General features: G+C 42.7%; 1 protein-coding gene across 1 annotated transcript in view; it reads left to right on the forward strand.

Moving 5' to 3' along the window:
* Positions 1 to 12,540, forward strand: part of gucy1b1 (guanylate cyclase 1 soluble subunit beta 1) — a 48,846-nt gene extending 36,306 nt beyond the window's left edge. Inside the window, exons 9-13 of the mRNA XM_037698237.1 lie at positions 195 to 392; positions 3,211 to 3,448; positions 4,051 to 4,191; positions 11,471 to 11,625; positions 11,778 to 12,540. Of these exons, the coding sequence (XP_037554165.1) occupies positions 195 to 392; positions 3,211 to 3,448; positions 4,051 to 4,191; positions 11,471 to 11,625; positions 11,778 to 11,925 (880 nt within the window). The 3' untranslated portion in view covers positions 11,926 to 12,540. The remainder of the gene's footprint in view (positions 1 to 194; positions 393 to 3,210; positions 3,449 to 4,050; positions 4,192 to 11,470; positions 11,626 to 11,777) is intronic.
* The last annotated feature ends 7,225 nt before the right edge of the window (positions 12,541 to 19,765 follow it).

A 19,765-nucleotide genomic window follows, 5' to 3' on the forward strand; every position in this document is an offset into this window, starting at 1 on the left:
TATCTATCTATCTATCTATCTATCTATCTATCTATCTATCTATCTATCTATCTATCATCCATCCATCCATCCATCCATCCATCCATCCATCCATCCATCCATCCATCCATCCATCCATCCATCCATGCCTCCAAAGGCTCTAAAAGTCAAGTTCATCACCGTCTTCTTCCTGTTTTTGGTGTTGTTGTGGTCAGTGTGATGAACCTGGATGATCTGACTCGAAGGGGTCTTTACCTGAGTGACATCCCTCTGCATGATGCCACGCGGGACCTGGTGCTGCTGGGAGAGCAGTTTCGTGAAGAGTACAAGCTGACCCAGGAGCTGGAGATCCTGACGGACCGTCTCCAGCACACACTGCGAGCCTTGGAGGACGAGAAGAAGAAAACTGACAGGTTTGATGGGTTTCCTCCTCAAACGAGCTGCTCATTCAGCCTAAAGCACATTTGGTTCTCGCTCACTTATTTCTGCTGAATAAATAAAACTTCTTGCAAATATTTAATAAGGTCAACATTGTTATAGAGTAAAATAAAAAAGCAGCATATTAAACAAGAAACTATTCTTGGTTTCTGCCTGTCAGATACTGCTCCTCTTTCTCAGAAACTGGTTTAAAATGCTTCATCAGAGGTCGCCTCAAACACTCTCGGTCTGTATTCACATAAAATAATCAGTGAAAAGGTTAGCTCACAGTTTCAGCTAAATATTACGCTGCAGCACATTTTTCACAAAGCTGCTGCGTCTCCAAGAAAACAGCTCGAGTTGCTGCTTAGTTTGTGAAAATGAAAGGTTGCAGTTTCCAGAGGAGGAACAGACGAAGCTTTTCAAGGTTTACTTAAAGCTCCATCAAACTATATCTTATATTTATTACTCTTATACAGTGTAGTGAGTCACGTGGGTACGTGTCACTTGTTGTATGACAAATATATGTGGTATATATTTATGCATACTTTTCACGAGTTCTTCATTTTTCTGACTGTGTAATGCCGTGCATTGAATTTAACAGAAATGCGAACGAGAGACGTTATTATCTTTGACCCATCAAATGAATGGAGTCATTTATTTTCAGAATCAAAGTTTAACATCAAACATTTACATTAATTTGGCAAAATATGAAAATAATAACAGACAGTTTCACAAATAATGAACTTCAAATCACTCGGCGGTGATTTGAGGACTTTGCTTCAGATATTTCTAAAAATATCTGTACTGATTTATGAGAGAGAGGTGAGTTTAAGATGAACTGGAGATTTTATCTTACAGAGGAATATGTGAGGGAATTTAATCTGTTTGACCAGAAATTGCACGCTCCCATCAGGTATCTCAGCTTGTCCCAGGTACACTTTAGTCGAAGAAGAAACCGTTACCTTGTTGACGATAGATCACCTCAGTAAGAACCTTCAGACTGATATCAGCGTCTCCGTTGAGAACAGCTAAAATCCTTGGAGAGTCGTGCGTGGTTAGTTCAAAACAGAATTATAATCCCAAAACGTCTCTGGATTCTCGGCAACTCTGACTCTTCATTGTCAGCAGCTCTCAGACTCTTTCAGATCTTCTCAGACTCCAACTCCAAAACTCTCCATAACTCTAACTCTGGAATCTCTTGGAACCGACTGCACTCCATGAATTCCCCATGAATTCTCTTCAGAACTCCTTGAGAACTAACTGCACTCCATGGAATCTAACATTTGTAAAACAGTAATGATTATAAAGAATTGTCTTTTCTGCTTGATTAATTCAAGAAAGAAAGTCATCAGATGGCTCAGACTTATTCAGATCAATGAAAATAACAGTCTCTGTCCATCTGGTAGATTTGAGGTCATCAGGGTCAGATGAGGGTCAGATCATCAGGTCATCTGGTTCACTACAACAGTCAGACTACTTTTATAAAAGAAAAATAAAATAATGAGGCTGTAAACACAAAACAATCAGTTCCAGTCTGTTAAATGGACAATACGTTTCTTGCCAAAAAGGGAGCCTACATTTAGCTTTTTTTATTTTTTCAAAGTATTTGTTCCGTCTTCTTTATCCTCTCCAATTTCAACATCAAACATTTCTTAGAAAAATCAAAATAAAGGAGTATACCAGGTAAACTGACCATCAGGTGCAGGAGGTGGATTGGACCCTGGACGCTGATGGACACAAGAAGCAAACAGAAGAAGAAAACAACTTTTTAATTTAACTAAAGGCAGCAGTCAGGAGGCACAATGCTGTGCTGAGAAAGGGGAGGAGTCAGGGCTGCACCAGGTGAAGGTGGGCGTGGCCAGGTGACGTTCCTCATAATAGAAATGTAAACAAACAAATCACAGATTTTGACAAACAGCAGAAATGATGCAAAGTATTCAGTTACCTGGATAAAGAACAACACTTGATGTTTCTGCATGAAAAGCATCACTTCAAGTGTTTTATGAGTCCTTCATCCAGAATCAAAGCTAGATACGTCTCCTTGTTCTGCACACCTGATCATAAATTTACATCAACTACAGACATGCTGTAAACTCAAGGTGGAGGAGAACTGCAGAGGAATGGGTCCAAATACAGCAGGGTGCAGGTGTGTCTCCTCCGGGTCTAATAACAGGATGTGACAACAGGAACACCTGGGGTCAGGCTTCATTATGCAGGCTGATATTTACCTGAACTAATCTGCAGCTTGAAACGGTGAGCGCGGTTCAGCCTGCGTGGAAGTCCAACACAGCGGGGGCATCAGTTGGAGAGGATCACAGAGGTGGAGTGGGGCTATTTTTCAGGACTACTGCAGCGATCTGATGTTTCTTTAAGCAAAGGCTCCTTGTGTTATTATTATTATTATTATTATTATTATTATTATTATTATTATTATGACCGTACCTCAGCCTGTTTCAGGCTCCAAACTGGACAGCTGCATCTTCTGGGTTCATGCTGTTTGTCAGACAGAGTCCACTGAATGCTGCTGGTTTAGTATTTTAATTTTAATTGTTACCTTTAAGTGCACTCTGGTCCATCTTGTTTGGAGGGTGTGTCTTGTATTTAACGTATTCTGATGCGTCAGGACAAGGCAGCCATGATCTAGCAGTTGCCATAGAAACACCACCCTTCCTGTCTGAGAGCAGCCTGCATCCCAAAGTGACCAAAAGGTGGTGGGAGAGCAAACAAAACTCTGACCCAAGGATGGACTTGTGCCTTACTGTGATGCGACTGCGTCCTCTGTCTGAACGTTTCTTCTTCTCTTATTTTTAGGCTGCTTTACTCTGTCTTGCCACCATCTGTTGCCAACGAGCTGCGCCACAAGCGCCCCGTTCCAGCAAAACGCTACGACAACGTCACCATCCTGTTCAGCGGCATCGTTGGGTTCAACGCGTTCTGCAGCAAGCACGCTTCGGCGGAGGGAGCCATCAAGATCGTCAACCTGCTCAACGACGTTTATACACGCTTCGACATCCTGACCGACTCCCGGAAGAACCCTTACGTGTACAAGGTTGGAAGGAGGAGCTTTACACTCAGTTTCTGTAATCTCAGGCAGGATGTGGGAGTTCTGCAACAAAATGACCCTCAGTTGTTTAAAACGACTAAACAGACCAACAGAACAGTTTCTCCACTGTTTCTGCAGCTCCAACCTGTTGTGCAGTTGCGTACATGAAGCTCAGTAAGTGAATATTTACTCGAGCTTTTCACATGCCGAGCACTCTTTCCTAAACCCGGTCCAGTTTTACAGCGAGGCTGCAGAGGTTTACAGGCCTGAGCAGCAGATTTACACCCCGGGCCTTCAGACAAGAATGCACTCAGAGAAGTCAAACAGACCTCGCCACTTCCAGGGGAATCTTCTCCAGGCACCGGGTCACCAAAAGAAGTAATATTTACTCAAGCTAGGAAGGCTAGGTGGTCCTGTGGGTTCAGCAGAACCTAAAGAGGTCCTGAGCGTTTTCAAACTGATGAGAGTTTAAATGTTTATCTCATGGGATTTCAGTTTGTTTCTGGCTGCATGGCGGGAGCTACATCTAACATAAATAAAGCAATGAATATGAGGTCGTTATTTCTCTCACATTAGGGATAAATATTGTTTTGTTTTTTTCTTTAAAGGTGGAAACAGTTGGTGACAAGTACATGACGGTGAGCGGCCTGCCGGAGCCGTGCACGCACCACGCAAAGTCCATCTGCCACCTCGCTCTGGACATGATGGAGATAGCCGGGCAGGTGAAGGTGGACGACGAACCTGTACAGGTGTGGCGGCAGCTGCTTCTTTCATTCATTTTTTCAACCTTTATTTATACAGGTTAATCCCACTGAGCCTCGAGGACTCATTTACAAGAGAGACCTGATTTTAACAGAGAATGATGACAACAATGAGTAACAACAACAATAGACAGTCACAAAAGAGGCATACAGAATAATATATATATATTTTTACAAATCAAAACAAAATAGCAAACAAAAGGACAGTCAAAAGGAAAAGTAATGAAAAAAAACAGCTAGTTCATAAGGCGGTGTAGAAAACTAAAAACAGGAACATGTCTGCATTGGTTTTTGCCAGGAACTCAAAAGATGTTTGAAACCACTTGGAGAGGTCAAGGTCGAGAGCTTCAGATCTTTTTGCAAGATATTCCAGGAAACAGGAGTGGAGTAGGAGAAGGACCTTTTGCCAAGTTCAGTTCTCACTGAGGGAACACTGCAGGTAATAATGTCCTGAGAGCGCACGCTGTAGCTGCACTTATGCAGAGACATGTAGGAGGAGATGTATGAAGGCAGCAGACCAAGAAGTGATTTAAAGATGAAAATGTACCAGTGAGAGAGTCTGTGTGAAGTTAATGATGTCCAGTTAACCAGTGAATACAGGGTGCAGTGGTGGGTACGGTACTTACAGCCAGTTATGAATCTTAGTGCACCATGATAGACAGCATCCAACATCTGCAGGGTTCTTGTAGGAGCGTTCATGTAAATAATGTCACCGTAATCAATGGAGGGAAGGAAAGTCACAGTTACAAGGCATTTCATAGCATTCAGAGTTAAGACAGGATCTGTTTCTGAAAAAGAAACCCAGTTTAACTTTCAGTTTCTTTACTAGGTTTTCCACGTCAAGCTTAAAAGAGAGATGCGAGTCGACCAAGATACCTAAATATTTATAGGAATCAACAAACTCAATGGGGACACCATTTGAGGATAAAATCAGAGGAAGAACTGCTGGGACTGACTTCCTGTTTGAAAAAAGCATCCCTTTGGTTTTATCGGCATTTAGGACAAGTTTGAGATGGAACAAATCAGACTGAATGATGTGAAAGGCAGATTGCAAAAGCTGGAAAGCCTTAGTAACGGTTTTAGCTCGACGATAAACAATTGTGTCATCAGCATAGAAATGCAAGGATGCATCAGGGATGCTCTGGCCTACATTACCTATTTACTATAGATTGTAAAGAGGGTGGGTCCTAAGACTGAGCCTTGTGGTACACCATTGCTGACTGTTAAATAATGGGAGGAGGTACCATTATGTTGAACACATTGCCCCTGAGCTGAAAGATAGTTAGAGAACCAACCAATGGTGTGATCTGAAAAACCAATTTTTGAGAGCTTATGACACAATATGTCATGATCCACAGTGTCAAAAGTTTTAGACAGGTCTAAGATAAGTGCAGCACAATAATCCTTAGCATCCAGTGCTTCAATGTCATTAAAAACTTTCAGTGAAGCAGTCGAGCTGTGTTGTTTCCTGAAACCAGATTGATGACGAGGTAAGATGTTAAATGAGTCCAGATAAATTTTGATTAGAGAGTTTATCAGTTTTTCTAGAACCTTTGGCTAAAATACAGAGTTTAGAGATTGGTCGATAGTTGTTCAGTGAGGTGGGGTCTCCTCCCTTCAGCAAAGGAAGAACAAAGGATGTTTTCCAAGCGTCTGGAACGGAGTTTTGATTTTTGGACAGGTTAAAGATGTGGGTCACGGGAACTGCAATGATATGAGCAGCCAGCCTTAAGAAATAAGGTGGAAGTTCATCTGGACATGCAGATTTTTTAGAGTCTATACCTTTTAACAGTTTATTAACCTCACTAACTGAGAACGGGCAAAGAAAAAAGGTGTGATTTACTGAAGATTGACATATAGGAGAGATTTGATTTGTAGATGTTTGGCTTTTTGGAGAAATGGCTGATCTTCCATTAGTAACTGTGTCAAATAATGAACTAGAAGCAACAAAATGTTTGTTGAAACAGTTCAGGATCTCGTGCTTATTTGACACAGGAACAGAGTTAACGAGAAGTTGTGATGGGAGGTCAGATGATTGGGTGGTGCCTGAGAGAGATTTGATGGTTTTCCAGAATCTTAAAGGGTCATTTAGATTTTTGGGGGTCTGAGATAAGAAGTAGTTATTTTTGCGGCTTTGATGAAAGTTGTGCTTCTAGACACGCTGTTGTGTGAATGTTTATGAAGTATTCACACTACTGTCATCCATTTTTCTTTCATATGTATTTCAGCGCGATTCTCATCCTGCAGTTTTCAAGCTATTTCAACAAATCATAAATCAAAACGTTCAGCTCTTTAAGGACAATCCTGCTATGGCTTTTGGTATTGGTGCAACTTTAGATTTTTGAAATATTTAGCTTTTTCTGACACTTTGTTTCTCATAGAAAATGAATTGAGCTCATTTTACATCCTTCAAATCTTTAGATGTGTTTGCAACTTTTTACTGCTCCTTTCACATTTTGTTCTGATGCAGCTTCTTTCAGCTTCCTTGTGCAATTTAAAAAAAAACAACTGCTAATTTCAGCTAATTTCGGCTGTTTTCAGCTGTTTTGTGCTTCTTCTAACTACTTTCTGCTAATTTCAGCTTGTTATGCTCCTTTCAGCTAATGTATGAAGATTTCAGCTTTTTCTACTATTTCAGCTACCATTTTATGCTACTTTAAGCTTTTTCAGCTAATTCCACAATTTTTGCACTCATTTAGACTTTTTTCAGCCCATTTCAGCAAAAATGTGCTCTCTCCACTTCCTTCTTGAAATTTCGTCTTCTTTCTGCCTTTCAGCTGTTTTTATTTTTGCTAATTTCAACTTCTTTCAGATAATATCCATTTTTTTTTGCTCATTTCTGCTTCTTTCACCCTAATTCATTCATTCAACCTTTATTTAAACAGATAATCACACTGAGCCTTGAAGACTCATTTACAAGTGAGACCTGTTTGGACAGATAATAAAAGTGGTGAAAAATGACACATAGGGTTTGGAGACAAAAAAATATTCTTAACACGCTTTAAACCTCTGTTTGAAGGTCAACAGTGTGACAATGAAAAAAAACTTGCACACGAGCACATAATGACGCCGACATTATGTGCGGGGGGGGGGGGGGGGTGGTGGTGGTGGTGGACGCAAGGGCGGTGAGCAGCCAGAGACAACACACAGAGGCACTGCAGAGTTCAGATAAAATCACTCAGTTCAAATAGTTCCCTCTTGAGAGATCTGTGCACACTCGGGGGATGCCAAGGACAACCCGAGCCGAATCCAGAGTCCTGAAATGATGACAGAATGTTTATTCAGCTGGGCTCCTCTGAAAAGTCCATGGAAATTCCTCAGTAGGAGGGGAGGGAGGGGCTGAGCATCAGGTTTACAAAACTTTCCAGGCGGGTTGAGATAAGATTGCCTGTCAAGGCCAGTCAGGGAGTCGAATTCAGATAAACACGATTGTTTTGGGGACAGGCAGAACTTTAATGACATCTACCTTGAGTCTGTGTCAGTCCACTTGCTTCCAAAACGTCCAAATTAAATGACCATACCAATGGAACGTGCCTGAGAATAATCCCCGAGATCTGATCCATTCTGCCAAGAGTCTGGGTGCTCGAGGCACGAAGCAAGACATCATATAAGGCAGGAAGCCTGACCAGGTCCGGATTTGCTGCAGACGACTTCCTTGTTTGCTGATAGACCAAGAACCAGCTGAATCCAAAAAGCAGGAACCAGTTATCATAAATCCAATTATAAATGTGTCCTTAAAATCCACAGGTGACAGCAGAGATAGACACGTCATCAAGTCTTCAAAGTCGATGAGATATATGCTGTGTTTGTGCCAACAGGGCAAATTGGCTCACCTAAAGCCTGTCTTCTCTTCAAAGAAATGTTATCAGTTGTGTTGAGGGACCAACTGACCAAATCCAAGTTCATAGTTATGATTCGGAGAATTTGTAGAAGAGAGGCTCTAAAGCAGTTTCACAGACAGGACAGAGCAAAAGCAAAGCAGAGAAGAAGAGGAGGAGACATCCGCCCTTGAGAAAGCAAGTGTTGAAATTGGGTAAACATGTCTTCTTTCTGCTTTCTTCTGTTAATTCTGCTTGCTCTACATTTTCAGCTACCTTTTTAGCTAATTATTATTAGCTAATTTTAGATAAATTCAAGTTTTTAATGTCAATTTCTGCTACTTTCAACCTAATTACCTTCTTTCTTCTAATTGCAGCTTGTTATTCTCCTTTCAGGGTTTTTTCTGCTAGTTTCAGCTTTTTTTGTTGTTGCTATTATTGTGCTAAATTGAGCTTTTTCAGCTAATTCCACTTTATTTAGCTTATTTTAGCGTCTTCCACTTCCTTCTGGTAGTTTATGCTTCTTTCTGACTTTTCAGCTACATTTCAGTAATTTTTTTTAATTTTCAGCCTTTTTAGCTAATTTCCAAATTTTTGTGCTCATATCTGCTTATTTAAACCTAATTCAGCAAATATGTGTTCTTTCTTCTACTAAGTTAAGCTTGTTATTCCATTTCAGCTACATTTCAGCATGTATTTAGCTAAATCCAGCTGTTTTTCAGCAAGTTCTTCAGCAATAAGCGTTCACACTGCATTTTTGCTCTAGCTGCAGTTAGCTCTGTGGCCTCACAGCCAGCAGGTCCTGGGTTCAGCTTGACCTGTGTTTGTGGGGTAGCTCTTCTTCTGTGGGACACTTCGGTGCACAGACACTTGTGATATCCTGCTCTTTTCTTTACACTTTTCATGATTTCTGCGGCTTTTGTAGCTGTGCATCTGTTATTTTGGCACCGATGATCTATTGAGCACGGTTTGTTTTGTTCTGTTGGGTTCTTCTGGTCGTATTTCCACAGTGAAGTCAGGAGTTGAAAAGGTTGGACAAAAACCAGAAAACGTTTGTTGAACTAACAGTTGGAGATTGTTATTGTATCATGATAGTTGAGACTTCACACTGGAAATGAATGTCTGCTTAACTAAAGCTTGTTTATTTTGGGAGATGGCACCGGCTGAAGACAAGTCCAGTTTAGCAGCAGCACCACCCTCAGCTCAGCATCCCGAGGCTAAAAATAGACCGTCGTGTGGCTCTGGACAACCAGCGCCGACCAGTGTTCACATCAGGCCGTAGGCTGGCTTCAAACTACTTTTAGAAATCCTAGTTACACACTAAAAGATAAAAAAGAATATAACCCTGTTCACGAGTAGTTTTCTGGCAAAGTGAAGCCTGTTTCCTCCCACCAAATGTTGCACATTTTCTTTAAGAGCTGTGAGAACAGTAAAACGTCTTTCACAAAACATTTATTGCCAGCTTAGTGTTTCTCTCACTTTAATTTCAGTCTTCACTTTTTTATGATCTTCACAGTCCAAAATGTCTGATTTTACACCTTTTCTCTTAAAAGTTGCTTTTGATTTTAATTGAACAGATTTCCTTAATTTGATCAAAATAGCTTTGAGTTTTTCATGAAATGTTTCCTCAAAAGGCAGAAGACAACATTAATAATGTTTTAAATGTTCATAACAAGTCTGACATCAGTTAAAACTAAGAGGAATAGTTATAATAAAATTCAGAACTTTTAAATTTTCTGTCTGTTTGCTTCGAGTTTAAATATTTACCGCTAATCAGAATCAGAATAAGCTTTATTGTCATTGCACAAGAGCACAACAAAATTACATTTCAGTATAGCTCATCTAAAGAAACACAAACAAACAAACAAACAAACAACAGACAGGGTAGACGGAGTGTCTGAGGCTGCAGCCTCACTAAGAGGCACTTCCTTTTTCATTAGACTTGAAAAAGAGAACGCGAGGGAAGAGGAGGTAAAAAAAAATCATATCTCACACTGTGTTCTGTTAGGACACAGTGTGAGGCTGCAAAACCCCCAGCACAAAAAAGCAACACACTGGTGACATAAAGACATATGCTGGTGGAGTGGGTGAGGGTGGGGGTCCCAGCACAGGCTGCCCAAGTGAGGGATGCATCCACTGGTGCTTTTGTATCTACCTAGGTTGCTGTACCAGGGAGGGTAAATGAGGGAGGCCAGCGAAGGCAGTGAATTTGAGGGGAAGTAGTCCTTGAGCACTATCCATATAGCACCCCCCCCCCCCCCCCCCCCCACACACACACACACACACAGCCATAGTCCTGATAAGAGATGATACAATGTTTATCAGCCAGCTCATTAGAGCTCTGAATCAGGTCCATGTCCTTGGGGGAGGGAGCAGAGAGTCTTGTTCACATAACATCCAGGAGAATTTGAGATAGTCAACCTTCCAAGGCCGATGCTGGGGAAGCCAGATTCAGATAGCAACATTTGTTTTGGGTCAGGCTGAGCTCTGTTAATTTCCATCTGCCTTTTACAGTCTCGCTGGTACATCTCAATGGCGACTACAAACAGCCAAATTGTGGTCACATACTCCAAGTCGAGCTTACAACTTCTCCGAGATCTATTCCTTCCCGCAAGCGAAATTCAGGAGCTGCAAGTAGCCCGCAATTCTCAGCAAGAATCGCGTCCAGCTTATGACTCAGCTCGCACAGCGTTTGAGTCTGAGTGTTGACAACACGGCACATTCCTTCACACATGCCGGGCAGCCTTACAATGGCCAGAACAGCTGCCGACGTGTTCCGATTTTGTTGATATGCCAGGTAACCACCAACTCCAAAAAGCAGAAATCCTGTTATCATAAATCCAATTATGTACACAGCTTCAGCGTCCTTGACTGACAAGATGGACAGACACACGATCTTCCACTTCCCCCAGTAATCCATCGTGTATCCGGCTGCCAGTGTCCCGTCGGGGCAGACTGAGCATTTATTTGATCATAATTGAGAATAAATTTATTTCTTTATTAAAGTTTTTGGTCCGTTCAAGTTCATCCAGGTAATAAAACATAAAAACGGGTCAAAAACAGCTGATCTGCATTTCCTGATCCACCTGAAGTCCAAACCAAATGTCTATTCTTTGATTAAAGTCTTTATGAAAGGTTTCAGGGTGAATATTTGATGACTTTTTGGATGTGTCCGTCCTGCTGGTTCTGGTTCCAGACACGAGGCAAACACAAATGTTCAGATTTACAGAATATTTGCAGCTGTTTGTCAAAAATGCGTCTGAATTTGTGTTTGCTTGTTGAATTTCCAACACTGGAACTTCTGGAGGTTCTGTTCTGCAGCACGATTCAGTGTTTTATCGAACAGTTCTGGTCCAAATGTAGGAATGGTTCTGTCACAATTCATTGAACTCCAGCTGAATCATAAGTAACAGAGGTGGTGGTGTGTCTGTGTTCTGTGCTGAGTCCAGATTACGATCGGCATCCACACAGGGGAGGTGGTGACGGGGGTGATTGGTCAGAGGATGCCCAGATACTGCCTGTTTGGAAATACAGTCAACCTGACAAGCCGGACGGAAACCACCGGAGAGAAGGGAAAAATAAACGTCTCTGAGTACACGTACAGGTGAGTCAATGCCCAGATTTCATTAGTAGCTGAGAAAAACAAAATTACAACTTCCAACTCATCCAAAAGTATTTATAATCTGCGTTCAGCATCAGTCTGGAGGAGACGGGATGATTAAACCTGTTTGTGGGGGGTGTTGACTCTGTGTTCAGGTGTTTGCAGTCTGCGGAGAACGCTGACCCTCACTTCCACCTGGAGTACCGCGGTCCGGTCCCCATGAAGGGAAAGAAGGAACCCATGAAGGTCTGGTTTCTCTCCAGGACCAGCAGCGACTCAGAGTCCGGCTCAGTTAAAGCCTGATCAGTTCCCACCGCACACGTGGGCTCAGTAACGCCTCGAGGAGTTTTAATGAGGGGCGTGACCAATACAAAGTGATTATCCTTTCAGAATAGGTAAATATTGTTACTGTAGTTAGAAGCACAAGTGTTTCCCCTAATTCTGCCGACCCACATATGAGCTGACGGTGTTTTAAGTGTTGGTTCGTGGTGAAGCTCTAGATGTTTTTCATTCAGCTATGAACAACTCTGTATGGCCGTGGCTGAAGTCACTCAGTGAGGTCAGGTTCTGGTGCCAAATGTGTGCCTATTTCTGTTAGATTCTGGTGCCAAACTTGTGCCTGTTTCTAGAACCCGACAGATATTAAATTTGGGAGGGGAAGGCTAACGCTGATAACAGATATAATGGCTGAAAATTTTGAGTTTTGTCCACCCCCAATAATCTAAATAAATAGCTGCTTTTAAACCAGTTTTAACTAGAGTCCGACCGATATATGGATAGGGCTGATATTTTAAACTGATTTATCCGTTTAGGAACATATCGTATTGGTGATAGTTGGCCCATTATTCAAGGAATCAAGGTTCTTTACTGTCATTTGCATCACATGTGGTACATGAGGTGGAACAAAATTGTGTACACAGGGTCCCAGTTACATCCAACAATAGCAAAATATAAAGTGTAAAAAGAAACAGTAAATAAGGATCTAAGATATAAACTAAGAAATATGCTAAACGAACACCCAACGGTACGCTAAAAGATCTGATACACGCTAGTCTCTAACAGTGCAAAACAATACACCGAACAGCAGCAGCATGATTCTCATAGGTTCTCTTCGGCTATAGTTCACATGCTAATGTGAGCAGAGTTGCGCCGATATAAACACTGGGAACTAGCTGTGTCCTTGATTTGTTTTACAGACCAGTTAAAATAAACTTACCATGCTCTGTTCAGCAAAATACGCTACACAGTATTGCTCGCTGCTTCGGCTGTAATGAAAGTGAAAGTTAAAGTGAATGGCCATGACTTGAAAGTTGTCTTGCTCCCTCTGCTGGATACATTGTACAATTATGCCTTTTGCAAGTAAGAACACAGCTTGTTTCCAGTGTTCTGGTTTGTTCTCAGCACATCATGGGACAACTATCACAGATACTGATATGTCCCCAAATGCCTATATCAGTCTAAAATATTGATCCTACCTGTATATCGATCAGCTCTACTTGTTTCTGTCATGTGAAAATTCCAAAACAACAAAGATTGTTTGTCTTACTGTAATAAAATCTTTGTGTTTATGGTTAACAGTGAAAATGATAAAAAACAACTGTTTGAAATGCAAAAGTTTATCTTTTATTTAGTTTCCAGAAACTTCTTCACTTTAAGGATTATTTTAAAGGCACAAGTTGAGTCAAAAGCACAGCTGCTGAATAAAAACTTTGTTTTTTGTTGTATTTGTGGCACTTTGCTTCATCGCCCCTCACCTCGTCAGCTGCGTCTCTTCTAACATTACAGAGAAAGTCTTTAAAATGTTCATACTGATTGTTTCACTCCAGTCTGAGTGGTACCAGTACCAGAGGAACCTTTGTGACATTTAATGTGATCTTCATCATGTTCCTGCTCTCATCATCCTCTTGGTCACATGAAGTGAAGAGAACTGAATTAATACCTGAAATAAAACAAGCTGCTTGATGTGAAGTTCTGCCTCTGCTAGACCTTCAGGTTCTGACAATTATTAAAATCAAAGAAATGAAGTACAGTAAAGTTCTTACAAACATAAAGATCAATGAAGTGAGATACTTAAAGTTTTTACACACATTAAGATCAAAGAAGTGACTACTTTAAAGTTCTGACAAGCATGAACACAAATAAAAATGTATAGTTTGTCAGCTGATTTATGCACGATCTTTTCCTGAAGCTGAAGTCACCTGGAAGGAAGTCTGAAACCTGAAGATCCGATTCTGCAGGGATGGCCCAGATGTGTCAGCTGCTCATGCCAGAGGCACTAATGCACCCCCATACCATTAGAGAGGCGGGCCCTTGAACTGCGCTGACAACAGGCTGACTTCCTATAGTTTTCACAAATGAGCTTGGTCCGTTTGACACGAGCTCTGGTCCAGAGAAGATGGCAGCGGTTCTGGATGGTCTTCACAGCTGGCTTCTTCTCTGCTTGATAGAGTGTTAATAAGCTTCTGTGGAAGAACTGTATGAAAAGAACCCATCCATCCATTATCTTCCTCTTGTTCCGAAGTCGGGTCGTGGGGGCAGCAGCTTGAGCAGGGAGGCCTAGACATCTCTCTCCACAGCCACCTCTTCCAGCTCTTCTGGGAGGACTCCAAGACGTTCCCAGGCCAACTGAGAGAAATAGTCTTTCCAGCGTGTCCTGGGTCTTCCCTGGAGTCTCCTCCCAGTCGGACATGTCCGAAGCACCTCCCTAGAGAGGCGCCCCAGGAGGCAACCTTACCAAATGCCCGAACCACCTCAACTGGCTCCTCTCGATGTGGAGGAGCAGCAGTTCTACTCTGAGTCTCTCCCAAATAACTGAACTTCTTACCCTGTCTCTAAGGAGGGTCCAGATATCCTGTGGAGGAAACTCGTATCAACCGTCTGTATCCGCAATCTCATTCTTTTGGTCACTACCCAGAGCTCGTGGCCATAGGGGAGGGTAGGAACTTAGACTGACAAGTAAACAGAGAGCTTTGCCTTACAGCTCAGCTCCATCTTCACCACAACGGACCAGTACAGAGTCCACAATACTGCAGATGCTGCACCAATCTGTATGTCAATCTCACACTCCATTCTTCCCTCACTCGTGAACAAAACCCCAAGATACTTGTACTCCTCCACTTGAGATAAAACCTCACCCTCAACCTGAAGAGAGCAATCCACTCTTTTCCTGTTGAGGACCATGGCCTCAGAGTTGGAGTTGCTGATTCTCATCACAGCTGCTTCACATTCAGCTGTGAACCACTCCAGTGAGAGCTGATGATCCCGGCATGATGATGCCAACAGGACCACATCATCTGCAAAGAGCAAGGATGGAATGGTGAGGCCACCGAACCTGAAACCCTCCGCCTCCTGGCTGCACTGAGAATTTCTGTCCATAAAAGTTATGAACAGAATTGATGACAATGGGCAGACCTGGCGGAGTCCAACTTCCACCCTGAAGGGATCTGACTTACTGCTGGCAATGCAAACCAAATTCTCACACTCCTTGTATAGGGACCAAACAACCCGTAACAACAGGCCCCCAATCCCATATTCACGAAGTCCCCATAATGTACCTTGAGTAACACAATCAAATGCCTTCTCCAAGTCCACAAAACCCATGTAGACTGGATGGGCAAACTCCCATGACCTTTCGAGGACCCTAGTGAGGGTAAAGAGCTGGCCCAGTGTTCCACGGCCAGGACAGAACCCGCATTGTTCCTCCTGGTTCTGAGGTTCGACCAATGATCAGACTCTCTTCTCCAGTACACCTGAATAGACCTTACCAGGGAGGCTAAGGAGAGTGATACCCCTGTAATTGGAGCCCACCCTCCGGTCCCCCTTTTGCAAGAGGGGAACCACCACCCCAATCTGACAATCAAGTGGCACTGCCCCCGATGTCCATGCGATGTTACAAAGGCCTGTCAACCAAGATAGCCCCACTATATCCAGAGCCTTAAGGAAATCAGGGCAAATCTTATCCACCCCTGAAGTCCTGCCACCGTGGAGCTTTTTAACAACCTCAGCGACATCAGTTATGGTTATGGACAGACCAACCTCAAAGTCCCATGACTCCGCTTCCTCCATGGAAGATGTGCCAGTGGGATTGAGAAGGTCCGAGAAGTATTCCTTCCCCCTCCCGACAACATCACTGGTTGAGTTCAGCAGCAGCCCACCTTCACTGAACACTGTGTTAGTAAAAAGATGCTTTCCCCTCTTCAGCAGCCTGATGGTTTGTCAGAATCTCCTCGGAGCCATTATCCAGGGCCTCACCAAACTCCTCCTATATCCGAGCTTTTGCTTCAGCGACAGCCAAGGAAGGCTGTGAACTGCTTGGCCCTCCAGTACTCCTCAGCTGCCTTCAGAGTTCCACCAGCCAACAAGGACCAATAGGACTCCTTCTTCAGCTTGACAGCCTCCCTAACCTGGGGTGTCCAGCACCGAGTTCAATGATGGCCACCGCAAGAAGCACTGACAATATTGCGACCACAGCTCAAGGCAGCCACTTCAACAACTGAGTTGCGAACATAGCCCACTCGGGCTCAATGTCCCCCGCCTCAACTGGGATGCTGTTAAAGCTCTCCCGGAGGTGTGAGTTGAAGATCTCTCTGATGAGATCTTCTGACAGATGTTCCTAGCAAACCCTCACTACATGTTTGGGTCTACCAGGTCTGTCCGGCATCTTCCCCCACCATCTAATCCAACTCGCTACCAGGTGGTGATCCGTTGACAGCTCTGCTCCTCTCTTCACCTGAGTGTCTACAACAAATGGCCGCAAATCAGATGACATGACTACAAAGTCAATGATTGATCTACGACCTAGAATGTCCTTGTGCCAAGTACACTTATGGACATCCTTATGTTTGACCATGGTGTTAGTGATGGACAAACTATGACTAGCATAGTCCAACAATAGAATATCACTCGAGTTCAGATTAGAAAGGCCGTTCCTCCCAATCACACCCCTCCAAGTCAGACTGTGGTTACCCATGTGGGCATTGAAGTCCCCCAGCAGAATAATGGAGTCCCCAGCTGGTGAACCTACCAGCACCTCCACTAAGGACTCCAAGAAGGCCGGATACTCTGAACTGCCACCAGTTAGAGAGTTAGAGCCCATTCCCCCACCTGAAGGCGCAGGGGAGCTACCCTATCATCTACCGGGGAAAACTCCAACACACAGGCACCAAGTCAGTGGGCTAAGAGTAGACCCACACCAGCTCAGCGTCTCTCACCATGGGCAACTCCAGAGTGGAATAAGGTTCAGCCCCCCTGAAGGAGATTGGTTCCAGTGCCCATGCTGTGTGTTGAGGTGAGCTCAACTATTTGGTACCTCTCAATCTCACGCACAAGCTCAGGCTCCTTCCCCACCAGAGATGTCATGTTCCATGTCCCAAGAGCCAGCTTTGGTAAGCCAGGATCAGAGTGCCAAAGTCCTCGCCTTCGACCACTGCCCATGGATTCCTGTGCCCCGCCCCCAGGCCTGGCTCCAGGTGGGGCCCCGGTAACCCACGTCTGGGCAAGGGACACTGAGTCCCTTGTTTTCTTTTGTCCATACAAGTCTTCTGAAAAGACAAGTCTGGTGAAAAGAACCAGACCTGGTTTTAACGCTGTAAGGACCAGAACAGAACCAGACTTGGTTTTATTGCAATGAGGTCCAGAACAGAACCAAGCCTGGTTTTAATGCTGTGGCCCCTGCTGGTCCAAATGTTCCAGCTCTAAGTGCTTGAGTCTCCTCTCAAAGTGTTCTGTTATTTTTGGCTGCAGAACATCTGCCCAACTTCACTTCTGAAGATTTCAACCTCTGACAGTCTCCTACGGCAGCTGGACCTGGTGCTGACCCATAACAATCACCTCATTCGTTTGAAGAAGTTTCTTCTCTAACTTGATGTCTCAACACGTTTCATCATGAATTAAATGTAGTTTATGACTTTTGATCTCCGTTGTTTTTATTCAAGTATTTTTTGTTAGAATCTGAGCTGTTGTCTTCTTTTGTCTTTTAAAGGTTGCAGCTCATCATTTTATCTCAATGACCTAATGAAGATAAACTTTTATAACATAAGTTAAAAGAAAAAGATGTTTCATTTCAGCATTCAGTCACTCACAGAGCTGCAGGAGTCCTGTTACTGTGATCGTTTGTTTAAATGAAGAATTTCATTTGTTGTGTATTGTCCAGCATTAATGTATCATTTAATAAGTTAATTATTAGTGTAAACTGCTTTTAACTTTGACTCTTCAGGATGATCAACGTTCCAGTCCTGGCTCTTGGTGATTTTACTGAACGGCTTTTTAAAACATTTAAATTTAGGCATGAAAAGTTCAGCTGATAAAAACCTGCTGATAATTCAACTCGCTCCTCCTCTCTGCTGAGTGAAAGTTCTTCCAGTGGATTATCAGGCTGTAAAAAGTGTTTTTATTGTTGCTGATCATTTTATACAACCTTTATTTATCTTTGAGCTCTATGAGCCGAGTCTTCGGACCACCGAGGAGCTTTCAGGTGCTGAAAGCTGTGAGCTGAGCCAAATGATCAGGTCTGCTAAAATCAAGGCCTCACAGATGTTGCATTGTTCATTTGATGAATAAAGACGACTCTTCAAGTCATATCTCTACTAAAGCTCAAACAGACATGAACGTTTCACTTCCTGATGTTTAAAACGACACTTACATCACACAGGTGAGACTCCAGGCCAGGTACAGATCTTCTTACAGTTCTGTCAGACCACTATAGTTGTTTGAATGTATTTGGATCGGTGCTTCAAACTCACTTTTCTTAAACCAAGTGCACTTTCCGCAGCCTTCTTGTGGAAATCAGACAACTCAGAAACAGAGAAATAAAAAACATTTTTATTAATCTTTGGAACGGCGTTTGGAACACGGCGGTGTAAAACTTCAGTGACATCATCGCATCTCTGCAAGAATAACCACAAAATATGAAATAATCTGCTGCATAACTGCTTTAACGCTCTGCTTTGACATTTAGTCCATCAGTTCAGGCTGAATTAAACTGTTTCTCCAAACTGAGAGCTATCTTCAGCAGCAGAAGCTCACTTTAAAGTGGTTGAATTGTCCCTTTTGAGGTAAAGTGACTGCCCTTAGGGCAACTTTGTCCAAAGATGGCAGGATTCACTGAGTCTGAGTCAAATGGTGGCATACTTCCATCAGTTTATGGTCCGTTTTATCTTGTCCACACTCTGATCCACGTGATATACAGCTGAGATAAAAAAAAAAAACACCATGAGATAAAGACATGATGATGCTCAGTGTTCGCCCTGTCACTTCCACCACCTCAGGCCATGAGGAGAGGCTGATAAGTGGAGGTCATAGAGGTGAAGGTCAGACAGGTTCTTGGTGTGACATTAGACAACAGCCTCAGATAAGAAGCATGACTGTCGCCTGCTGAGGGGAACAAGATCCATCTTCCTTCCACTCAGGCCATCGTTAGTTTAGAAAGCATGAAAACGTACTTTTGGTGTTGCTGCTCCATGCAGCTCATCAGAAAGTTATTTCAGTGTCCTCTCCTTTTGGATGATGTGTCTCATGTTTGACGCTTCAGGAGTTTTTGTGCACATCTCTTTGAAATGAGTTTGGAAAAGACAAGGATTAAATACATGCCGACCTCTGCTAAAACACACACTCTACCTATAATACTGTACTGTAAAGTCTGCCATTCTCAATGTTCCAACACATACTGAATGTTGTTTATCTTATTTCTTTATATGTTGTTTTTAACATTTAGGAACTTTTGTGTGAATCTTTTTATCTGTTGCTGCTGTTGCTGCTGTTGCTGCTGTTACACTTGAATTTCCCATCTGTGGGACAATAAAGGCTGTTTCTATTCTATTCTATTCTATTATGTTCTATTCTATTCTTTTCTAAAATCCTTCACCTTAAGCTTTCTTGAGCTTTCTCTTTGAACAACCCTGTTTCCCATCATCTTTAATTGAAGTTGAGTGTCAAAAATAACAGAGATACCAAAGTTCTGCTTTATCAGCCATGGACCAATCCAAGTCCAAGGTACCACAGAAAAATGACAGTCATGTTACTTGATCACAGAGCATCTTTATTTCATTATAAATCTCTAGTAAAATTAGATCAAAGTGCACTAAATTAGTGCATGCCTGTTTCCTTCAGGAGCTGCTTCCAATGAACACTTCTTAAAGTCCAAGTT

Source organism: Nematolebias whitei, chromosome 3 (genome assembly GCF_014905685.2).
Source record: "Nematolebias whitei isolate Nwh7 chromosome 3, NemWhi1, whole genome shotgun sequence".
In the NCBI taxonomy this organism is placed as follows: Eukaryota; Metazoa; Chordata; class Actinopteri; order Cyprinodontiformes; family Rivulidae; genus Nematolebias; species Nematolebias whitei.